The 21,116-nt window shown below is 44.9% G+C and overlaps 1 protein-coding gene across 13 annotated transcripts in view; it reads left to right on the top strand.

The window, feature by feature from the left end:
• Positions 1-21,116, top strand: part of KIAA1217 — a 437,889-nt gene that overhangs the window by 393,594 nt on the left and 23,179 nt on the right. For all 13 annotated transcript variants that reach the window (XM_084867746.1, XM_084867744.1, XM_084867741.1 and 10 more), the window contains 3 exons: positions 5,458-5,624; positions 15,372-15,547; positions 20,800-20,930. In XM_084867746.1, the coding sequence (XP_084723872.1) occupies positions 5,458-5,624; positions 15,372-15,547; positions 20,800-20,930 (474 nt within the window). The remainder of the gene's footprint in view (positions 1-5,457; positions 5,625-15,371; positions 15,548-20,799; positions 20,931-21,116) is intronic.

Below are 21,116 nucleotides of genomic sequence, written 5' to 3' on the forward strand. Positions count from 1 at the left end.
GGCCTCCTGGGCCTCTGGGGCCTGCTGGTTTACTTAGAAGTTAATCAATGGCTGTGCATCCAGAGAATAATTTCACAGAGATCACTAAACTTGTCTTGAAGCAAGTGCCAGTTTGTTTTGGAGATACTTGTTCTCTCATTTCTTTTTTTATCTATTATGAACTCAAGGGGAAAAGGAACCTATGGCACTCATAGAAAGAGAGAGTGGAATGGTGGTTACTAGGAAATGGGGAAATGGGGGGGGGGTTGGTCAGAAAGAGTAAACTTTTAGTTGGAAGATGAGCAAGTTCTGTGGAATTAATGCACAGCATGGTGATTATAGATAATAATACATCAGAGAAGGACAAGTGCCACATGATTTCACTTACATGTGGAATCTAATGAACAAGATAAACTAACATGCAAAACAGACTCTTAGGTATAGAGTGATAGCTGTGGAGGGTGGGCGTGGTGCTGGGTGAAAAACCTTGAAGGGATTAAGCAGAAAAAATAACAACTCATAAACACAGACAGCAGTATGGTGATTAGTAGGGGAAAAGGCATTGTGGGAAAAGGAGAATAAGGTATAAGGGGAATACATGATGGAAGGAGACTTGGGATGACAAACATACAGGTGATGTATTATAGAAATGTACACCTGAAACCTATATAATCTTATTAACCAATGTCACCTCAATAAATTCAATAAAGAAAAAAGTACTGAACTATATACTTGAAAGTTGCCAAGAGAGTAGATCTTAAATGTTCGTACCACAAAAAGGAAATGGCAATTAGTGACATGATGGGTGTTTTAGCTAACACCACAGTAGTGATCATATGGCAGTATGTAAGTGTATCAGAGCAACATGCTCTGCACTTTCAAGTTCCACCATGGTCTAGGTCCGTGGTCGGCAAACTGCGGCTTGCGAGCCACATTCTGCTCTTTGGCCCCTTGAGTGTGGCTCTTCCACAAAATACCACGGCCTGGGCGAGTCTATTTTGAAGAAGTGGCGTTAGAAGAAGTTTAAGTTTTAAAAATTTGGCTCTCAAAAGAAATTTCAGTCATTGTACTGTCGATATTTGGCTCTGTTGACCAATGAGTTTGCCGACCACTGGTCTAGGTCAATTGTATCTCAAAGTGGGAGGGACAAAAGGAAACTACATAACACTAAATCATTCCATCTCTCTGGGCTCTAGCCCAGAAATGATTACTAGTATCTGATATCATTGTTCTAACCAACATGTACATGCTGCTTTGTACTCTGCTTTTATTCCTTTCACTTCGGGTGACATCATCGTCACCATTATAATGAGTGACGCTTAGTGAGTGTTTCCGGTGTGCCAGGCACTGTTCTAGGTGCTCTTCACACCAGAACCCATTAACTCCTGGCACAGCCCCATTATCCCCATCTTCCAGGGAAGAAGACTGCACACTCTCACATAGGTAACACATCCACATGGGCCACCCCCCGTCATTTTTTTCTCATATTTTTGTGTGAAGGTGCCCCAGGCCCTTTAAGGATGTATGGGTTTTTCATTTCTTTGTTTTGAATAATGTTGTAAATGTCTTTTTTTGGAGCAAGGGGGAAGGAGCAGGTGTAATGTCCTTGGGATGTATTTCCCAAAGTGGAATCCGTAAGTCCAAAGGGACGAACAATTGAGTTTCTCTGGCAACATGCTGCCAGTTTCTCTTCTGAGAAGCCGAGCCAGTTTGCAATGCCACCAGCAACAAGCATGTGTGTTTGCTCCCCTGCGTCTCTGCTGAGTTTGGTCTTTCTCATTCTAGTGTGTCAGGGCTAGATGTGGTCCACCGGGCTTCCATTGCCATAGCAGCCTGTACAGTGCACAAAATATATTAATTCTGCCAGAACCCACGGAAGTAAGCTGTAAGAGAAGAATTATGCCTGTTCTGTAGACAAGTACATGGAATTATATACACATTAAGGAGCTTATTTGTCCAAGTGTAAAGGAAAAGGAAATCCCAGACTTCCTGTTACTTTTAGGAATATGTGGTTCTATGGGTATAAGAACAGAAGGAACCTCCCATTTCAAAGGCATACTTTGTATTTTATACAGGGTATTATATAATTTAACACAAAACCCTGTAAGAAAGATGTTAGCCACACAGTTAGTAAGAATCAGAGCCAGTCTGGCCAACCCTCAAACCCAGGTTCTTTTTATCACAACAGGGCGCATTAAATTTGCATAAAATTTGCATATAATAAATTTCATAGTGAGATGCACTCCACTGAAGTGTATTACCTAACATTGACTGGGTAGAAGGAAGTGAGTCCATTGCTTGGAAAGGGTGACGTGCACAGATAGGAGTGTGTTTCTGAGGAACAAACTGCACGATGACTCTCCTTATGCACGTGTGCATGTTGGAAGCAGAATGTGACCACCTGTGTGTGGATGTGGAGAGCAGACCCCAGGTCCTGTGAGCCAATCTGAAGGGAAATTTATCACTCGGGGTCCCTACTCACCAAATTCAGCTCCATGCATGGATTTTAGGGCACCTGCCTATAGCTCTCAGCCTACTGCTGTCACCCCCAGCCTCTGGCCCTGGGACCCTCCAGGGGAAGAGGGGAGGCTAGCGGAGGCTTTTCCAGCCCACTCTGCTCAGACACGATCACAGCTGATTGCAGTGGGGCATCCCTCTGTGCCAGACACCAGGCTAAGCAGTTTACGTGTGTTAATTTCATGATCTCACACAATATAACTCTTACGCACATTTTCCAGATGAGGAAACAGAGCGAGAGAGGTTGAGTTGCTCTGCCAAGGGCACACAACTAGGAAGTGGATCCTGAGGATGATTTCCAGGTTTCTGATTTAAGTAACTGAGTGTATAATAGTGCCACTGGTTTAGGTCAGACCTACTGAGACAAAAAGAGGTCTGAGAAGATGAAAAGTCCGGGAGCAACACGAAGGGACTGTTACGTGGATCTGAAAAGACTTTTTGCTGTAAACAAAGAGGTGAGGGACCTTGGCAGGTGGTGGTGGAGGAAGTGACCTCCCTGGGAAGCTCATCTAGTGAGAGAAGAAACAGTCTGCGGACAGAACAGGCCAGGCTTTTTAAAGTTGGCCAAGGAAGACATTAGAAAGGAGATTGACCAAGTGGAGTAGTGGAGAGGGAAGAAGACAAGGGATAGGAGAGTTCAAATTGACTGAAAAGGAAAGAAGTGGCTAACAGAGCCCAGCGTCACACCAACGAGATGTCTATTGGGTGAACAGCCGACCATTGCCCACCTTATAAAGAGCCATTTTTGTGAGTGATGGAGTTAGAAACCGAATTTAGTGGAGTAAGAAGTTATAGATGAAGAAATTTTTGAAATGAGTATAGATTCCACAAAGAAATTTTGTTGTGAAGGATATTTTTTAACAGTTATCAGGGTTCAATTCTAACAGATTCTGGCTTCTCCTCCATGCAGGAGGTTGGTGAGGTGCCCCGGTGCCCTCAGAATGTAAAGAGAAGGAGGGGTTGAGTGATGATAAAGCAACTTGGTCAATTCTAAAAGGAAAACTTCCTATTTATTGTGATTCCCTCAGAATACTTGATCTTGAAGGTGCTATTAATTCTGACATACTGCTATTATTGAAAAGTTACTGGATGTTCTCTTACGGAAACCTTTCACCATTTATTTCTCTTCCCTGTAGCCTTCAGTTTAGTCTTGTATGAGTCAGCGTTTTCCTTAGACTTTATGACTCAGTCTTTGAGTATCTGAAGAAAATATCCACTTGTAATGTTTTCAGATCAAGAGATGGGATCTGGCTGAAACCGGTTTGGCTCAGTGGATAGAGCGTCGGCCTGCGGACTGAAAGGTCCCAGGTTCGATTCTGGTCGGGGTCATGTAACTTGGTTGCGGGCACATCCCCAGTGGGGGGTGTGCAAGAGGCAGCTGATCGATGATTCTCTCTCATCGATGTTTCTAACTCTCTAACCCTCTCTCTTCCTCTCTCTGAAAAATCAATAAAATATATTTAAGAGAGAGAGAGAGAGAGAGAGAGAGAGAGAGAGAGAGAGAGAGAGAGAGAGAGATGGGATCTGGAAAAGGCAGATGTTTCTGATTTTTTGTCTTTGTAAATAAAAAGTGTCGGTCCTGCTCTTATAATATTAAGGTGGTCTGCCTTAGTCACTGTTGAGTCTAAGAGGGAGCCTGGACTGGAGGCAAGGAGAAGCAGAGTCACAGTTCTCTTACTGACTGGACTTAAGATAAAACTTTTGGTCAGATCAAGGAATGAAACTAATCATTTCTATGTAAGGGGTGTGTGTGTGTGTGTGTGTGTGTGTGTGTGTGTGTGTCGAAGACCAAGTATTTTCTCCATTTAGTGAAGTTATGCTCTAGGACAGGAAAGCAACACGAAGGTCCTGTGGTGGCAGCCCAGCCAGGCCCATGGCACACCCTCCACTTTGTTCTTTACAGGAAAGGGTTTCCAGCCCCTTCAGAAGTGGGTGTGGGTGTGGGTGTGGGTGTGGGTGTGGTGCGGATTTTACTCCGGTGGCCTGTTCCAGAGAACTGCATTCGTGATATATATATATATATACATACATACATACATACATACATACATACATACATAACATATATATATGAATAGCACTCTCTTTTTATTCCTGTACCTTGCTCATCCTGTAAGTGCTACTTGGGATCCTTCCTGAGGCCTTTTAAAACAAACTTTGTCAAATCAGGCTCTTCCCAGATGAACTTATAAAGTAGATGAGGCTTATTTAAGTTGGACTCTAGGAGCCAACGTTTATGGCAGCTGGAAACGTTAGGAAGCATTTGTTCCTGCTGCCTGGGTTCCTCTCCTAGAGAATTCTCGCGCTGCGCCTGCTTTTCTCACCATCGGGGCTGGGGCGAGGTCCTGCTGCTTTTGGTGTGGAAAGCTGGAAGATTCAGAAGAAACTCAGCTCTCTCTCATTCGTCTTCCCTTCGTGATGGGCCCGATCTCTGCTCGGAACTAAGGGGTACATCTGCCTGCAGGAAGTAGTCACGGAGAACCTGTGTTAGGTCCCAAAGTTGTAAAATAATTTTCTGGTTATAAAATTACAGAGATTCACTATAAAAGTAATATAAACCTCATGGAATACCAGCAGCCGGACATACAGTTAAATCTTTGTTCCAGGTACATCCGATCTTTCCTCTGCACCCCTGTATACAACAACGGAAGCTAGGTGGACAGACAGACAGCTTCCTTCATGGCCTCCTGCTTTAGATACTGCATTGATCTGCCTCCCTTCGGCACTAAGCTTCTAGCACATGATTGTTATAGAGTGCATGCTGCAGTGTTGCATTAGGTTTCCATACTTTATTTAAATTTTATTCCCTTTTTTTGTCATATAGAAGACCAGCATAATTAAAAAAATTTTTTTTCCACAGTGAAGGAAATGGGCATTTTTAGAGTCAAGATGGTGGAGTAGGGCTTAACTTTGTCGTTCCTGTCTGGCTTTCTTAGGGTCTTTGCTGCTCTTTTCTCATAGGAACTCCCCATGTTTCTGGCGGGAAGACACTCGGTGCCCTGGAGTCCCTGGGGCCACCCAGCCAGCCCCTGGCCGCCGGCACCTCGGCCCTGCACCTGAGCCTGCTCGACATGAAGCGGAATGTGGCCGAGCTCCGGCTCCAGCTGCAGCAGATGCGACAGCTCCAGGTACAGACTATTCCTCGTGGAGAATGTCTTCCTTCTTATTTGCCCAAAGTCAGCTTCCCCCTCCTCCCACACCCCTGGCCCCACGGCGCCCACCAGGGTGCTTTCCACCAGCCTCTCCTCAGGGCGAACCACGGTTTCCTCCCTCACACCCTTCATCTTGGTCCAGACCTTCCCTGCAACCGTAGTCAATGTGTAGCCACTTCTTTAAGCTCTGCGTGCCTTTATGCATGAAAAGCCCATTAAGCATCTGTTTTTCTGAGGAGAGCTGGGAGCACAGAGCACAGGAGCCCCGCGGAGCATAATGCCAGCCAGCGCCGACTTCCTGTTTAGGGTTCAGCTCCTTGCTTCCCCCCGGCAGTGAGCAGGCCGAGTGGTGAGACAGTCAGTTGAGTTTTTTTTTGTTGTTGTTTTTTGTTTTTTGTTTGTTTGTTTTTACAAGGACCTATGAGGTATTTAGAAATAGGAGATTAAACTAGATGACTGATTCATAAGGAAAAGAAGCCATCATGGATGATTTGTGGAGAAAAACATCTGCATTCTATCTGGATAGTGTGTCCCATAATATTTTCCTTACCTTTTCCCATTGTTAAGGAATGTGTGCACTCTGTGGGAACCAAAGCAGGAGGGAAATGACCCTCTGTGGCACGAATCTCGGTGAGCCAATCGCATGCATCCTACGAAGCTGAGCAATGCAGCTCCTGGTTGTGGGTACTGAGGAGCTGGGCAGTGCCGCTCGTCATGAGATGCTTTATGTGTCAACCTCACGCCGCCTGCCTGTGGCAGGAGGTTGATCATTGAGGGTAGAAAGCTGGCTCACACCACCCCCAGGCTGCCTCCTTGACTTCGAGGAGTTCATAGTTCAAACACTGGTAAAAGACAGACCCGCCTAGGAGCCTGGCCAGCCACACAGGTGTGGCATCCACAGTAGCCAGTGGGGTGTAGCCTTCTCAACCAGGGAGGTCTGACAAGGAAAGGCTTCAGACCACAGCCCTTTCTTGCTTCAGCTCACAAAGGCATGAGCCCTACATTTTTCACCACCTCCTTAAGGCAAGAAGACACTTTACCCTTATTCTACCTGCCAGAGGATAAACAGAAAGGCAGCTGGCTTGAGGGGCCCCGTCACGGACTATAAGGTCTGATACACCAGACAGCACAGCTCAGTGCTCAGGCCTCCAAGGCAACTCCGCCTCTCGGGCAATGTCCCAGACACCTGGGATGTCCCATGCAAATTTATTTAAATGCTTTTATGAATCATGTCATCTGTGATGTTCCCCATCCTTTGCATTAGCTTCTCCTTGCGTTGCAATTTTAAAGACACTCTGCGATGAAATGAGCGTGTGGGTTGGGCGGAGGGTGTGTGTCAGGTGACAAAGTCCAGTGGCCACAGTGTCGAGAGTAACTCGACAAGTTGAAGTGGAGGAGGGACAATGGCAAAGAGGCCCCTCTAAAGGACAGTTACCACTCCGTTCCAGCCAGCTCTTAACCTGGAAGTATTACAGTAAGTGTTCCTGGACATTTCAGCAATCCAAGAGAATCAGGTAATGCGGGGTCTTTAAAGTAAAATATCTGTATTCATTTTTAGAACGTTGGAAAATAATGAAAAGCCAGTGGCACTCTGCAAGCCAAACAACACTTGTGCAGGACAGAGAGGGCATGTCCTCCTCCAGGTTCTTACTAGAACTTGTGGTCTGTGGAGGTCAAGCCCCTTCTCACACTGTTCCTCCCTTGTAGCGCCACCTACTGGCCATTTGGAAATTGTCTTTCCCCAGTGGATACTCAAAAGAGGGGAAAAAAATCCCTAAATGTATTGTTTGTATGGCAGTGCTTTCAAAAGTGAATGTTTATTGGTTTGAGGGCAGGGGTGGAATTTCTGAAACATCGCTGAAGTGTGGCAAATTTGATACCAAGATTGTGATGCCTGTGGCTGTGACATCACCCCGTTGGTGGCTGGGATTGTTTGGTCCTCTGGAAGGAGCCTCCCACAGCTTGCCACTCCTTTCAACCCTTGAACTGTGGAGGCTCCGTGGCAGAATCATAGCTTCTCAAACAAAGCAGCTCTCTAGTCAAGGTCTTGGAATGCTGTCTTAACCACACAAGTTCCTTTATTGCCCAGAACTGCTCAGCTTTCCTGGCTTTGGAGTGTAAAGAACAGTGAGCAGACATGTTCTTGAGCTTAGAAGTGTTTGCAGTTCTGAAGAGCAGACACCTGAGGAAAGAGAAGCACTTTGCTCTTAGCCTGGCTGCTGTCACTTCTACCTCAGTCTTTGTATCCTCCGTGTCTCCATCAGCTTTCCTTCCAGTTCAGCCTCTGTCTCTTCAGTCAGGGGAGTCTACATAAGACAAAAAGAGTTTAGAAGAATTAAGCCATCTCAGTGCCAGTTTCTCAGTCAGCATATGTATTCTATACTCCAAAAATAAAGTACAACCCCGAAGTGATCACAAGTCCAATAATGGAGCTATCATTAGAGACATGCAAAACTCTAGAATAGTCTCAAAAGAACAAAAATTGAATTAGAACTTCAAATGTTCTTTGAACTGTGTTATAAAATGGTGAAATTGAATGAAATCTTTTGTGCTTGGTTGCCAGCTTCAGTAATTAGATAATTAAATCACTGGAACGTCCTAGACTGTAGAGCGTGTCCCATTTGAGCATTTCATTTTCAGAATTGATGGATTATTCTCAAGAAAAGAAATGTGATGCAGACACAGTGGGGTGGGTAGATTTAAACAGGGCAAAAAAAAAAAAAAAAAAAAAGTTAAGGGAGATAAAAGGAGCCCAAGCAGAAGGTCAAGAAAACCATTCAAACACTGTATATTCTCCTCTGCTCTCCAGTTTTCTGTAGACTAAGAGAATAAGAAGAGCATGGTCCTTGAACTAGATATCCCTCAGAATCACCTGAGGTCTTTACTAAAAGTATCGATAGCCAAGCACCACTGCCAGAGTCTGACTTCATTGGTGTGGGCCAGAGGCATGTGCTGGTGATGCTAGAATGTTCCAGGGTGAAATTCTAGAGTGTTCCAGACACTGTTGATTTTAGAATGTTGCATGGTGAGAACTGCTCTCGGGTATTAATGCTCAGTTCATTGGAATGACTTTGGAAGTGTTGAGACCTCAGACATCTGTCACAGGGTGCCGCAGAAACATGTAGGGTGTCTGCATCCTGTAAGCGTGAAAGACACACCCTTGACTTGAAAGCCCTGCCTTTAAACAGTGCCCCTCATGCCCAGGGGCTAGTCATATGTATGTATTCTCTGTTCAGTTACAATTGTTACAAGAGCTGTATGAAGCTTCACATTGTTATGTTCCCATTCGTAGGTTACAGTTGGGTCTGCCATTGATTGGTAATAATGGTAAAGGGGGGCAGGTGAAGGTCTTGTACCCAACAAATGCTCCCTTCAAAAGATGACCACCTTTCTCCATCACCTTTCCTGGGATGATTTAGAGGGGAAAGGAGATGAGCTATTTCTTCTTCCCAAAATGCCACAGTACTTGGGTTTTACCAAATTAATCCTGTATCTTCAGAAGTGACCACAGTTCTGCCCCTTTCTGTTGGCTGAGGGAGAGATCAGCTCTCTATTCTTGTAGTTGACTAAGCTTTCTTCCTGGGGGCATCTTTCAGAACATAATGCAGAAAGGGGTAACCTAAGCACTTACACTCTGAGCTGAGGAGATACTGTCAAAGTTTAGAGAGTTGAAGCAACTATAATTTGTAGAGTGGAATATCAAAAAGAGGAAGCTCGCCGAAACCGGTTTGGCGCAGTGGATAAAGCGTCAGCCTATGGACTGAAGGGTCCCAGATTCAATTCCGGTCAAGGGCATGTACCTTGGTTGCAGGCACATCCCTGGTAGGGGGTAAAGAGGCAGCTGATTGATGACTCTCTCTCCTCGATGTTTCTAACTCTCTTTCTCTCTCCCTTCCTCTCTGTAAAAAAATCAATCAAAAAAAAAAAAAAATATATATATATATATATATATATATATATTTTTTTTTTTTTTAAAGAGGAAGCTCTGCTGAGAACGATGCATATATGAATCTGTGGTTCTGTTATTGAACAATAAGCCAAGTCTATAGCATGAAAGACCACTAAGCTAAGCAAAAATAAAATGGCTAATCTTATAAAGGGCTGGGAGATGTTCATGATTTGACAAGCAAGAGTAAAGAAGAGTCTTGATTGGTTCCCTGGGATACCCAGTAGAGATCAGAAAACAGCCAGGCTTCAGTTTTAGGACTAAACTAGCCCCAGAGTAAAATGTATCTTAGATTACCCCTAACAAAGATTAAAAAAAAGCCTCTGAGGAACAAATATGATCCACAAGTCACTGAAACAACGAAGTTCTCTATAAAGGAAAACAACAAAATCTAGAACTGCATGCCCAGCATCCACTCAAAAATTACTAGGCATGTGATGATCCTGAGGAATGTGACAAATAACTTTCAGAAAAATCCATCAGTGGATGAAATGGCAGGAATAATAAGATTAGCAATAGCTGAGACCAGTTTGGCTCAATGGATAGAGTGTCGGCTTGGGGTCCCGGGTTCGATTCCGGTCAAGGGCATGTACCTTGGTTGCGGGCATATCCCCAGTAGGGGGTGTGCAAGAGGCAACTGATCGATGACTCTCTCTCATCGATGTTTCTAACTCTCTATCTCTCTCCCTTCCTCTTTGTACAAAATCAATAAAATATATTTAAAAAAAAAAAAAAAGATTAGCAACAACGGCTCTTTAATTGCTATAACAGTTATTCTCAAGGATTTAAAGGAAAACGTGGACACAATGAGACAAGAAATGGATGACATAAAAAACATCTAAGTAGAATTTTCAAGAACTAAAAATCGCAATATCTGAATACACTTAATAGAAGATTAATCACTGGTGAAACAAAATTATCAGTCAATGTGAAAACACAATAGAAACTGTCCAATCTGAAGTATAAAGAGAAAAGAAGATTGAAGAAAATGAACCAAAACTTAGTGATTTGTGAAACAATGTTAAGTAGTCAAGAGAAAAGAGAAAAACATTACAAGAAATCATGGCTGAAGTTTTCTAAATCTGATGAACACTATATATCCACAGACCAAAAAAGCGCAATGAACCCTGGAATGACAATCACACTCGGGGTGTCCCCAATCTTGTAAGGGAGCAAACGTGGAGACTATAATATGAAACCATACAAAAGTACATTGGAATCAAATTGCTAAAAAATGGGGATCAATAAAAAAATCTTTAACTTAGCCTGGTGAAGAACTGGGGCGGGGGGGGTGGGGGGGGTGGCGGGAGACACATTACATAAAGAAGAATTAACACTGACTTCTCAACAGAGACAAAGGTTAAGTCAGAAGATAATGGAATGACATCTTTAGAGTATTGAAAGGAAAAAACTTTCAGAAAATAGAAGACACTTCCCAGCTCATTTTATGAAGCTAGCATTACCCTAAGAGAAAAACCAATCAATTGTATTATTTAAAAGCAACAATACCCACAGACTTATAGCTCTCAAGAAAATATGTTTAACAAAATGGTAGCAGTTAGATGCAGAAATATATTTAAAAGATAATTCAGTATCCTTGGTTTTATCCCAGGAATGCAAAATAGTTTTAATATGAAAAAATGAATTAATGAATTTGACCTTGTTAACAGAATAAAGGAGAAAAATCATATTTTAATAAGTGTACACACAAAAAAAGGCAAAATTCAATACCAATGATAAACACACCCATGACTCAAATATGATGAAGGATGTCTGAAAAAAAACTATAGAACCTGTAGTTAAAAGACTAAAAACATTCCCCATAAAATTAAGAACAAGGCCAAGGAAGGCTGCTGTCACTTCTATTGAGCACTTTACTGAGGATCCTAGCCCGGACAATAAGTCTAGAAAAGAAAGAAAAGGCATACAGAGAGGGAAGTAAAAGTGTAATTGGCTTTACTCACCAATGACCTGATTGCATACATATAAAGTCAAATATAATCTACTTTTTAAATGCTACCCCCAAAAAAGTAACTTTTGGTGAGGTTACCAGAATCAAGTCAGGAAATAAAAATTTTAGTACATACAATGTATAAAATCCCCATACGTGGACTTATCCATACAATGAAATACCACTCCACATTAAAAAGAATGAACTACTAAAACAGCAACATGGCTGGATCTCAAAACAATATACTTAAGGAAAGAAGCCAGACACTCAAGGTTACATATCATACAATTCTATTTATATCACATTCTAGAACAGGAAGAACTAAATCCAAAGGGGCAGGAGGCAGATTGGTGGTTTCATTGGGCTGAAGGTTGGGGGATTGATTGCAAAGAGTAATGAAGGGATTTTCTAGGATGATTAAAGGGAAAAAAAAAAGGTTATCTCTCTTTTTAGTGGTGGTGACTTTGGTGTATACATTTGTCAAAACTCATTGACCTGAGCATTTAAAATGATACCCAACTTAGGATGGATCAACTTACAATTTTTAAACTTTACCGTGGTGTGTAAGCAATACACAGTCAGTAGGAATATTTTGAATTTTGATCCTTTCTGGGCTAGTTAGCTTCCGCAATCCTGAGGGTAAATAACTGATAAATCTACAGCATAATCATTGTGCCATATGATTTTGTCCAATGTTAGTATTCTAAGAACCTTTAAGGTAGGCTAGGCTAAGCTATGATGTTCAGTAGTCTAGGTGTATTAAATGCATTTTCAACTTATGATAGGTTTATGGGGGCCTAACCCATGGGAAAGTTAGGAGCATCTGTATTTTACTGTTTTTAAAGTAAACAATGGAATGAGGTGTGCTGTTGTTTTTTGTTTTTCTTTAAGTTAATGGAAATGGAGGTGCCACTGCTAAACCAAAATAAACATAATGACTTGACGTGCTGATGACTAATTTATTGGAAGCATTTAAGAGAGAAGTGTTGATCCACATGCTGCCTTCAGCACCTTTTCACACAAGGCTGGGGCGGAGGCCCCGAGACAATGGCAAGAGCACCTGGCAGGGGTGGGGGTGGGGTGCGAGGGAGCAGGACTGGAGGAGAGTGGAGAGAGAACCTGAGTGTGTGTTTGCTCCTTCATGGTTAATGGCCTGTTGTGCACCTGCCAGCCCGTGTGCTGCTGACAATGCCCAGGAAATGCCAGTCCGCCCTCTGGCTGGCTCCCGGAAGCCCCTCTTTCTGGGAAGGAGGGTCGTGCAGCCCAGAGCTCCAGGCAAGTGTCTCCCTCCCTCCATCCATAACTTGAATATGATCTGACCGTGTTACCAGCTGAATAATTGGAATATTACATGAATTTGTGTTCTGATATGTCTGCGGGTTTCTCAGAAACATTATTTGCAGAGTCATTCACACAGCAGATATGCATTAGGCACCTCCTATGTGCGTAACCTTAGTGGAGCTTGTCCGTGAGATTTATGCAAGAGTCACAGAGGACCGCGCCGCCGCACCGCACCACTCATGGCGCCGGGGCATCCTCTGTCCATTCAGGGGCCCTTCCCTTAGACCACGAGGCACAGCCCCAGTGGCACATCAGAATCACCTGAGGACTTTTAAAAATTCTTGTTGCTGAGGCTGCACCTCTCTGGGGGGCGGGAGGGTGGGTGGACCCAGGCATCAGTCACTGTTAGACACAATCATCTTCTTATTTGTCCCTTCCCATACATATTGCCATTTGACACATGGCACTGAACGCCATTTTGATAGTAGGTAGTGTTGCCGTGTATATTTCACAACTGCAGTTAGAGCAAGGCAGAGCATTAGAGTGAGGCCAAACCATCTCTGAGCCCCTGGGCCACCCTCTATTTTTTTCACCCAGGAAAGAGGTTTTAGATCTCCACTGTCTGTTATTACCAGCCATGGTGCTCCATTCATGCACTCAGCCACCCTTTATGAAATGCCTGCGATGTGCCATGCACTGTGTCCTGGAGGCTCTATGGAGAACAGAAATGAGCCAGGTGATGGCCCTCGCATGTGCAGAGTCCCTGTGGCAGAGAGGAGCTTGGCCAATCAGAAGCACTGAGAGGGGATGTGTGTGGCTGCTGCAGAGGGCGTGCCAGCCTCATGCAGCGTGAGGAGGAGGAGCTGTGGTCGCAGAGAGCATGGGAGGGAGCCGCCCGCCGTGCATTGTCTCCAGACGTGGTGACTTTCAGCAATGCACTGATTGACGCTTTCCAACGACATTGAAAAGACATTGCCAGCCAAAGCAGTCTGAGAGCATGGTCGTGAGTCATATAGGGGAGGTGACCTAGGAGTGGCACAGTTATATCTGGTTCCCTCCCAGACAAAACCGCACGCCCTGACCAGGGTTATGGTCCTGATAGCAGGAGCTGGTGTGTACTGAAAGCCAGGGTTGTGCCAGCTACTGCTGTCAGCGCTGGATTGCTTCTTTGAATCTACATTACCAGCCTATGAGATTTAAACTATTACTACTCCTTTTTGTGGATAATGAATAACGTGGCCACAGTTACATGGCTACTACTAAGTGGTAAAACTAGACATTGAACCCAAACAGTGTCTGTCTGTCTCTCTCTCTCTCTCTGGATGGCCAGTTGGTCACAGTGCTGTACTGATGCTGGAACATGGTGGTGGCTCTGCTTATGGCTCGTGTTGAGTTGATTTCTATTTATTCAGAGAAAATAGAAGCCAGGATGAGGGTTCATACAGGTGTGACATGGTCAGGTGGCATTTCCCTCAATTTGCAGACAATGGACAGTTGACAAAGACACCTTCCCTCCTACACAGCAGTCGTAGGACAGTCCGCACCAGCAGAAAACAGAGGGAACGAAATGGACATTTCAGGGGAACGTTAGGTATAACGTAGTGACTGCTTTTGAGGCTGGTTGAATGAATTGACTTGCCTATGAGCTGTCAGAAATTTCCCTGCCTGGGGAGCACTTAGAACCTTCTTGGAAACAGGACTCAAGTGTTTAGATTATTGTGAAGCCTGGATGCAAACTCACACATCCTGTACTCTGTGAGGAGAAACAAGAGTGCCCTAGAAAGTACATGGAAAATTACATGGAAATTGTGGTCTGATTCACACAAGCAGCCTGTGTATAACCCAGGGAAATAACTAAATTGCCAAGAGCCTTGGGTTGGTCTGGAATCATTATCATTATGATAATGATTATCAACACCATGTTGTAACAGTCTGTGTCTGGTACATGAACCCATGTAAAAAAAGAGGTACACGATTCTCTTTTAGTAGGTATCCTGAAATAGTCCATAGCCAAATCGACATTTGTTGAGTACCTGTTCTAATCCTAAGCAGGATCTCATTTAATGCTCAGACTAGCCCTGCCAATGGAAGTGAATCCCCATCCTTAGAGATAAGGAAACGGAGACCAAGACAGGCCAAGTAACATGCCCAGCATCTCACAGTAGCCCGGGAGAAGGCTTAGGGTTTCTGATCCAAACTCTGCTTGGCTCCAGACCTAGTGTTCTTGGCTGCTCTCTATAAAAAAGTGTCAATGAGAGTTCATGCCCATTGTCCAGGATGCATTGACCAGAGTAACGAAAGGATCCTATTTTTTTTTTTTTTGCAGACTCAGACATGAAAGTCTGATTGTCAGTTGGCTGCTGAAATTCAGATGTTGGCTGAAGAAGCAACATTATATGCAGCCTTTGGTCTTCCCCTTTTTCCATTGAAATCAAGCAAGATTCAGCTGCGGCTGTTTATCCTCACCCGCCTCGGAAGCCTGCCAGGCCCTCACTGCGTGTCAGGCAGGCAGAGCCGATGGAGGTTGATTTCTTTTGTCCCACAGCTGCAGAACCAGGAGCTGCTGAGGGCCATGATGAAGAAGGCTGAGCTGGAAATCAGCGGCAGGGTGAGTGAAATGATGAAGAGGCTGGAGGACCCTGTGCAGCGCCAGCGCGTGCTGGTGGAGCAAGAGAGACAGAAGTACCTGCATGAAGAGGAGAAGATCGTCAAGAAGTTATGGTGAGTGCCCCTCGCTTGTTGCCTGTTTAGCTGTTGAACCGGAAAAGGAAGCCTGACTTTGCCAAGGAGGAGGCCCTTCCTAGATGGCCTTCTCCCCCTCTCCCTTTATTGAGCACCTACTATGTGCAAGCTAGAGTTCTGTGGCTCTGGCTGTCCATGGACTCTTGGCGCCCCTCGGCCCAGGCCCACGGAATTCAGCAATCCTCAGGTACCGGAGCTGGTCTCTTTAAGGGAGGGAACATCACACACTTCTGTAGGGCTCAGTCAGCAACACGGAATTAAAAGGAGCAAATGGCAAAACCCAGTGATGAACGGGGAGTCTGCATTTAAACTCAGTAAATCAAAACTAATTGTCAAAATAGCACAGCGCTGAAATTACCTTCCTATTATTCAACTGTCGTTAGAGTCACAAAAGAAGGATTTAAATGTAAAGTGTGTCTGATCTGGAGGAGAGATGCTTCCTTGAAAGTTCCCAGTCTTCCTTGAGGTTCTTATTGAAAGCATCGATCAAGCCCCTCCATTGAAGTGAGCAGGTTTATTACTCCCCAGTCACTGGGGCAGACACATCTTTTATGTTAATGCACGTCTTGTTATGCAATGGAGATTTATCACAGAACTATTTCGCCTCATAATATAATGAATAGTAATTGCTACGGTTCTTCTAGTGCTGGTAATTCTCTTGCTTCTTGGAGAGCTTAAACCCTCTAAATTGGGATCGTAAGGAAGCAACTTCCAAATTCTCTGTCTGACCAGAACCCCAAAGGCTCCATGATGGAAAGCACTGTGCTCTGTCTCCTGTTGGATATTTGGGCTGCAGCTTATCTCGCCTCAGATGCCAACCCAGTGGGTCTGACTGAAATTAGAGTGTCACTCTCAGTAGCAGTCTGAGAAAAAAAACTTTCAGTTATTATTTTCAAAGAAATCAATTTTGACCACTGTTCATCGCCATCTCAAAATATTGTATTTAGCTCATACATTTATAGGTAGTTAACCTCTCACCATGAAGCAGTAAGGCTATTATTTGTCTGAAATGATTTTGGCCCAACTGTTTAAAAGTAGGTCTCAGGATTTTTCTTGAAAACTTCTTTATTTTTTTTTATTTTTTTTAAAAATATATTTTATTGATTTTGTACAGAGAGGAAGGGAGAGAGATAGAGAGTTAGAAACATCGATGAGAGAGAGTCATCGATCAGCTGCCTCTTGCACACCCCCTACTGGGGATATGCCCGCAACCAAGGTACATGCCCTTGACCAGAATCGAACCCGGGACCTTTCAGTCTCCAAGCCGACGCTCTATCCATTGAGCCAAACCGGTTTCGGCATTGAAACTTCTTTAAAATATATAGCCTTTTTATATTTTATGGATTTTCCAAATACATTATGAAAAGTAAATGTCCTCCTTTCAAATTTTGTATTTGTTGGTTAGCCAAGATAATTCTTGCTTCTTGACTAAAATGAGGCATCTTTGATCTCAATATTATCCTGAGACTAGGAGGCCAGCATGGGAATGAGATACGCAGGGGAGCGGAACCAACATGTCATGAGAGGACTTCCCGGTGGCTTTGTGGGGCAGCCAATCGTGAATATGTTGTGCACAAGCCAGTGGAGGAAATTCAGTCTGGCAAAACAGGACATAGGAGTATGTGTATAGCACAAAACAGGTGGTTTACCGGTGCCAGGTTAACCTCTACAAAGGCTTCGAGCTCCGGGAACCAGGGAGGCTTGGCCTGAAATTATTCTTCCTGTGCCTCCAGGCCAACCACAGCACAGTAGGGCTTCACAAAGGTGTGTTACACTGAACTGAAATGGTCTTGAGGACTGGTGAGATTTCATCAGTGGAGGGGGACCCCCAAGTAGAGGAACCCTACAACCAGTAAGTCTTAGGACCAGGAAGGCACAGGACATCCTTGGAAAATTAGAGTACTCCAGGTGGGTGGAGCGTGGATACAAGATCCTAATCATGTCTCGTGTTTGGTGTTTGCGTGGTGCCTGCCCATATCTAGACCATGCTTACGCCCAGCATGCCTGCATGATGTCTGTTTGTTCTGTGTTTACCGAGATTGGAAGATCACGTAACTGGGTTTCTGGCTTTTCAAGAAAGTTCCTGGGTCCAACCCCTGGTTCAGGATTTCTCAGGATGGAGCTTAGGACTGTGCGTTTTACAAAGATACAGGGGAGATTCTGAATCATCTTCCCATTTGGGAGTTCCTGCCTGGCCTGATGTCACCGAAGCTTGTTTGATCAAGAAAGGAACAGATTCTGACTGTATTTCAGGTGGATCCCTCTGTCCATCGCATGCAGGGCTGACAGAGGGAGAAAGAAATTGTCTAAGACAAGGATTGGTCGCCAAACGGTGGTCCGAGGACCCCTGGTGGTCTGTGAGGTCCGAAAGGTTGGCGGCCGCTGGTCTAAGAAATCATATTGGGACTGACTTGAACAGTCCACACAAAAGTCAGTAAGAGCTGAGTCAAGTAGTAGAAATAGGAATGAGAAAATAAATGCAAACGGGATTGGATGGATCAGGGTGGTTACAAAAGACAGTTGGAAATTTCAACTCTGGAACCTTAGGAAAACAGTTGCACCTCTCCCTCCTCCTTTCCTGCCCCTCCCCCCTCTCTTCCTTTCCTTGCCCCTCCTCCTCCCTACCTCTCTCCTTGCGCGCGCAGACACACACACACTCTCGCACTCACACACTCACACATGAAAGTAAGTCCCGTTGGGGATCATGTTAGGGCAAGTTGCTGGCAAGCCATTCAAATGGCAGAAAAATAAAATTTGGGCCTGGAACTATGGAGAGAGATTGGATCAAGAGAATTTCTCTTTGGTGGGTTTCTACATGGAAAAAATAATTGGGCTTCTGATAACAGTCAAATGAAATATATTTCAACAAACTAATACTTCTTTTTAACCAAGGCAGAATGAAAAGCAACACCAACAAATAGGATGGATTTACCTATAAACCATAGCATCTGTGAACACCTGGCATTCTTTTGAGCAAAGTTTGCATCCCCAAAGTCATATTAATTACTATAATATTAAAAAATTATTTTCGGCATTCATTTTAGCTCCATGGTCTCCTTTTACATTTGGAGTGAACAAATTTTATTTGCATGCTTAGTCTATAATATAATAGAATTATATGAAGAGAAATGGTATTATTGTACCATTTTTAGTACATATTTCTGTATGTTTTGTGATCAATATAGGAAAAACTGACATGTAAGTGCCAACTGTGCTGGGCCTTTACAGTATTTATAAGCACCTGGAGCAAGGTTATAAAATCCAAGAGTCACATTGTGTGGAAGAGATTCAATTAGGATTTTAGGCTGACTGGTCAGATGACAGCTCCTTAGAGTATTAATTGCAACTTGGCTGGCTGCAGGATTGTTAATGGAACTACGATAACATTTGGGTCTCAGCTCTTCCATCAAAGCTTAGGAGGACTGGGCAGCGTGTCCAATCTGTTAGGTTATGAAGTGGAAAAGGACGTTTCCTCACATATTTAGAACTCTTATGAGAGATGGCACACATTCTCTCCACCTTGGATGCAGGAGCTGTGGGACCGTTCCCGTGGGTTCACGTAAGCTGGGTGTCTGTCCCTGGTTTGTGAATGTGGACAGTGAGGAGATGGCTTTGCATTTCGGTTCTGAAGTTGCATCATCTTATCAGAAGGGATCATCGGCACTGTTGGCCCATTTTCCATAACAGAATGAAAGACATCAGCAAGAACTCCACCCCGCTTCTCGGAGGTGGACGAATCTGCTGCTTGCCCCGTGGTCCTTGTGGAACCATGCGCCGTCCTGCCGGAATGGCTCTCACAACTGTGGTGCCATCCATCACTTCACCCACTCGTCCACCTGGTGGGAGGGTCTTGGCGGGCCACCTTTTTGCAAATACTGCCTGCCTTTTTTCTTCCTGCTGCTGCCTGCTCCACAGGACTCCTCCGAGTAACAGCTTCACAGCTGTTCACTTACTGCCACCCAGTGGCTCTTCATCTCAAAGTGCTTTCCCTATTTCTATAATGGGGTGGGGGGTAGATTTACAGGCAAACAAATGATACAAATGTGGCTTAGGAGGGGTTATTAATGTTCCCAGGTGACAGGATGCTTGTTTTTGTTTGTTTTTGAAGTGAAAGGCCTTAACTTAATTCTTTTGGAGCTGGCAGTACCCTAAGGTGTGTGTGTGCTCATGAGGGTGAGTGAGTGTGGGGGGTGTGTGAGTGTGTGTATGTGTGTGTGTGTGTGTGTGTGTGTGAGAGAGAGAGAGAGAGACAGAGAGACAGAGAGAGATAGAGATAGATAATAAGGTCCTGATCATTTCTTCTCTTTGTAGTTTGGAAAGGAAAGGCAGTCTTTATTGATGGGACGATCAGTATAAACCAGAGGTTGGATCAGGGCACGTTTGTTCCCCTCCCCCAAGGACATCTAATGCCCAGAGACATTCTTGTTTGTCACAGATGGGGGAAGTGCTCCTGGCACTCCGTGCACAGAAACAGGGGTGCTGTCAAACACCCTCAAATGCCCAGGACAGGCCCCTCTACAGAGAATTGTCTGGTCCCAAAGGTCAAGTGCCAAATTGAGAAGAAGCCTGATCTGGGCTCTCATTTTACTCCACTACAGCATATTCTCTCTCTCTCTCTCTCTCTCCCCCCCCCTTCTCTCCTTCTCTCTCTCTTTCTCTATCTCCCTAACCCCTCTCCTCTCCTCTCCTCTTCTCTTCTCTTCTCTTCTCTTCTCTTCTCTTCTCTTCTCTTCTCTTCTCTTCTCTTCTCTTCTCTTCTCTTCTCTTCTCTCCCTCCCTCCCTCCCTCCCTCCCTCCCTCCTTCCCTCCCTCCCTCCCTCCTTCCCTGCCTCCCTCCCTTCCTCTCCTCTCTCTCTTTCTCTATCTCCCTCCCCCCCTCCCCCTCTCCCTCTCCTTCTCTCTCTCCCCTCCCTTCCTCCCTCCCTTTCTCTCTATTGTCATAAAGTGCACACATCCCCCTTCGTTGGCATCAGCGCCACTGAAGATGAAGAGTGGGTCCTTTGTCAGCCAGCTGCCACCTTCCCTGTGGCCGCCCTGGGCCACTCCACAGACAGGCCTGGGTGAACTTGCCTGCACTGCGCTAACATGTGCTCCCGCCGTCTGGGTGGCAGGCAGGTGGCTGGGACACAGTGCACAGTGGGAGCCCAGGTGAGCCCGGGCCCTGTGCCTGTGCTTTGTCAGCCCTCGGTGTTCACACTCTGTGTCTGCTTGCACCCCTCCTCCCCCCGCAGTGAGCTGGAGGACCTGGTGAAAGACCTGAAGAAAGACTCTGCATCAGCCAGCCGAATGGTCACCTTAAAAGACGTGGAAGATGGGGCGTTCCTCCTGCGACAAGTGGGGGAAGCAGTAGCTTCCCTGAAAGGTGAGCTTCCTCGGGTTATGGAAGCCTGTCCCATAGGGAGGGCTTTGCTCACTCACTCACTTCCTCATGCCCAGGCCCACTAAGCACCTCCAGGGGTCAGGCATGGGACCCAGGCCTTCCTGTCTTCTTGACGCTTCTTCTGTAGTGGGCGCTGTCAGATTTAGGGCTATAGGATAATACCATTCC

This window comes from Pipistrellus hanaki (genome assembly GCF_964339955.1).
Source record: "Pipistrellus hanaki genome assembly, chromosome: 1".
Taxonomy (NCBI): domain Eukaryota; kingdom Metazoa; phylum Chordata; class Mammalia; order Chiroptera; family Vespertilionidae; genus Pipistrellus; species Pipistrellus hanaki.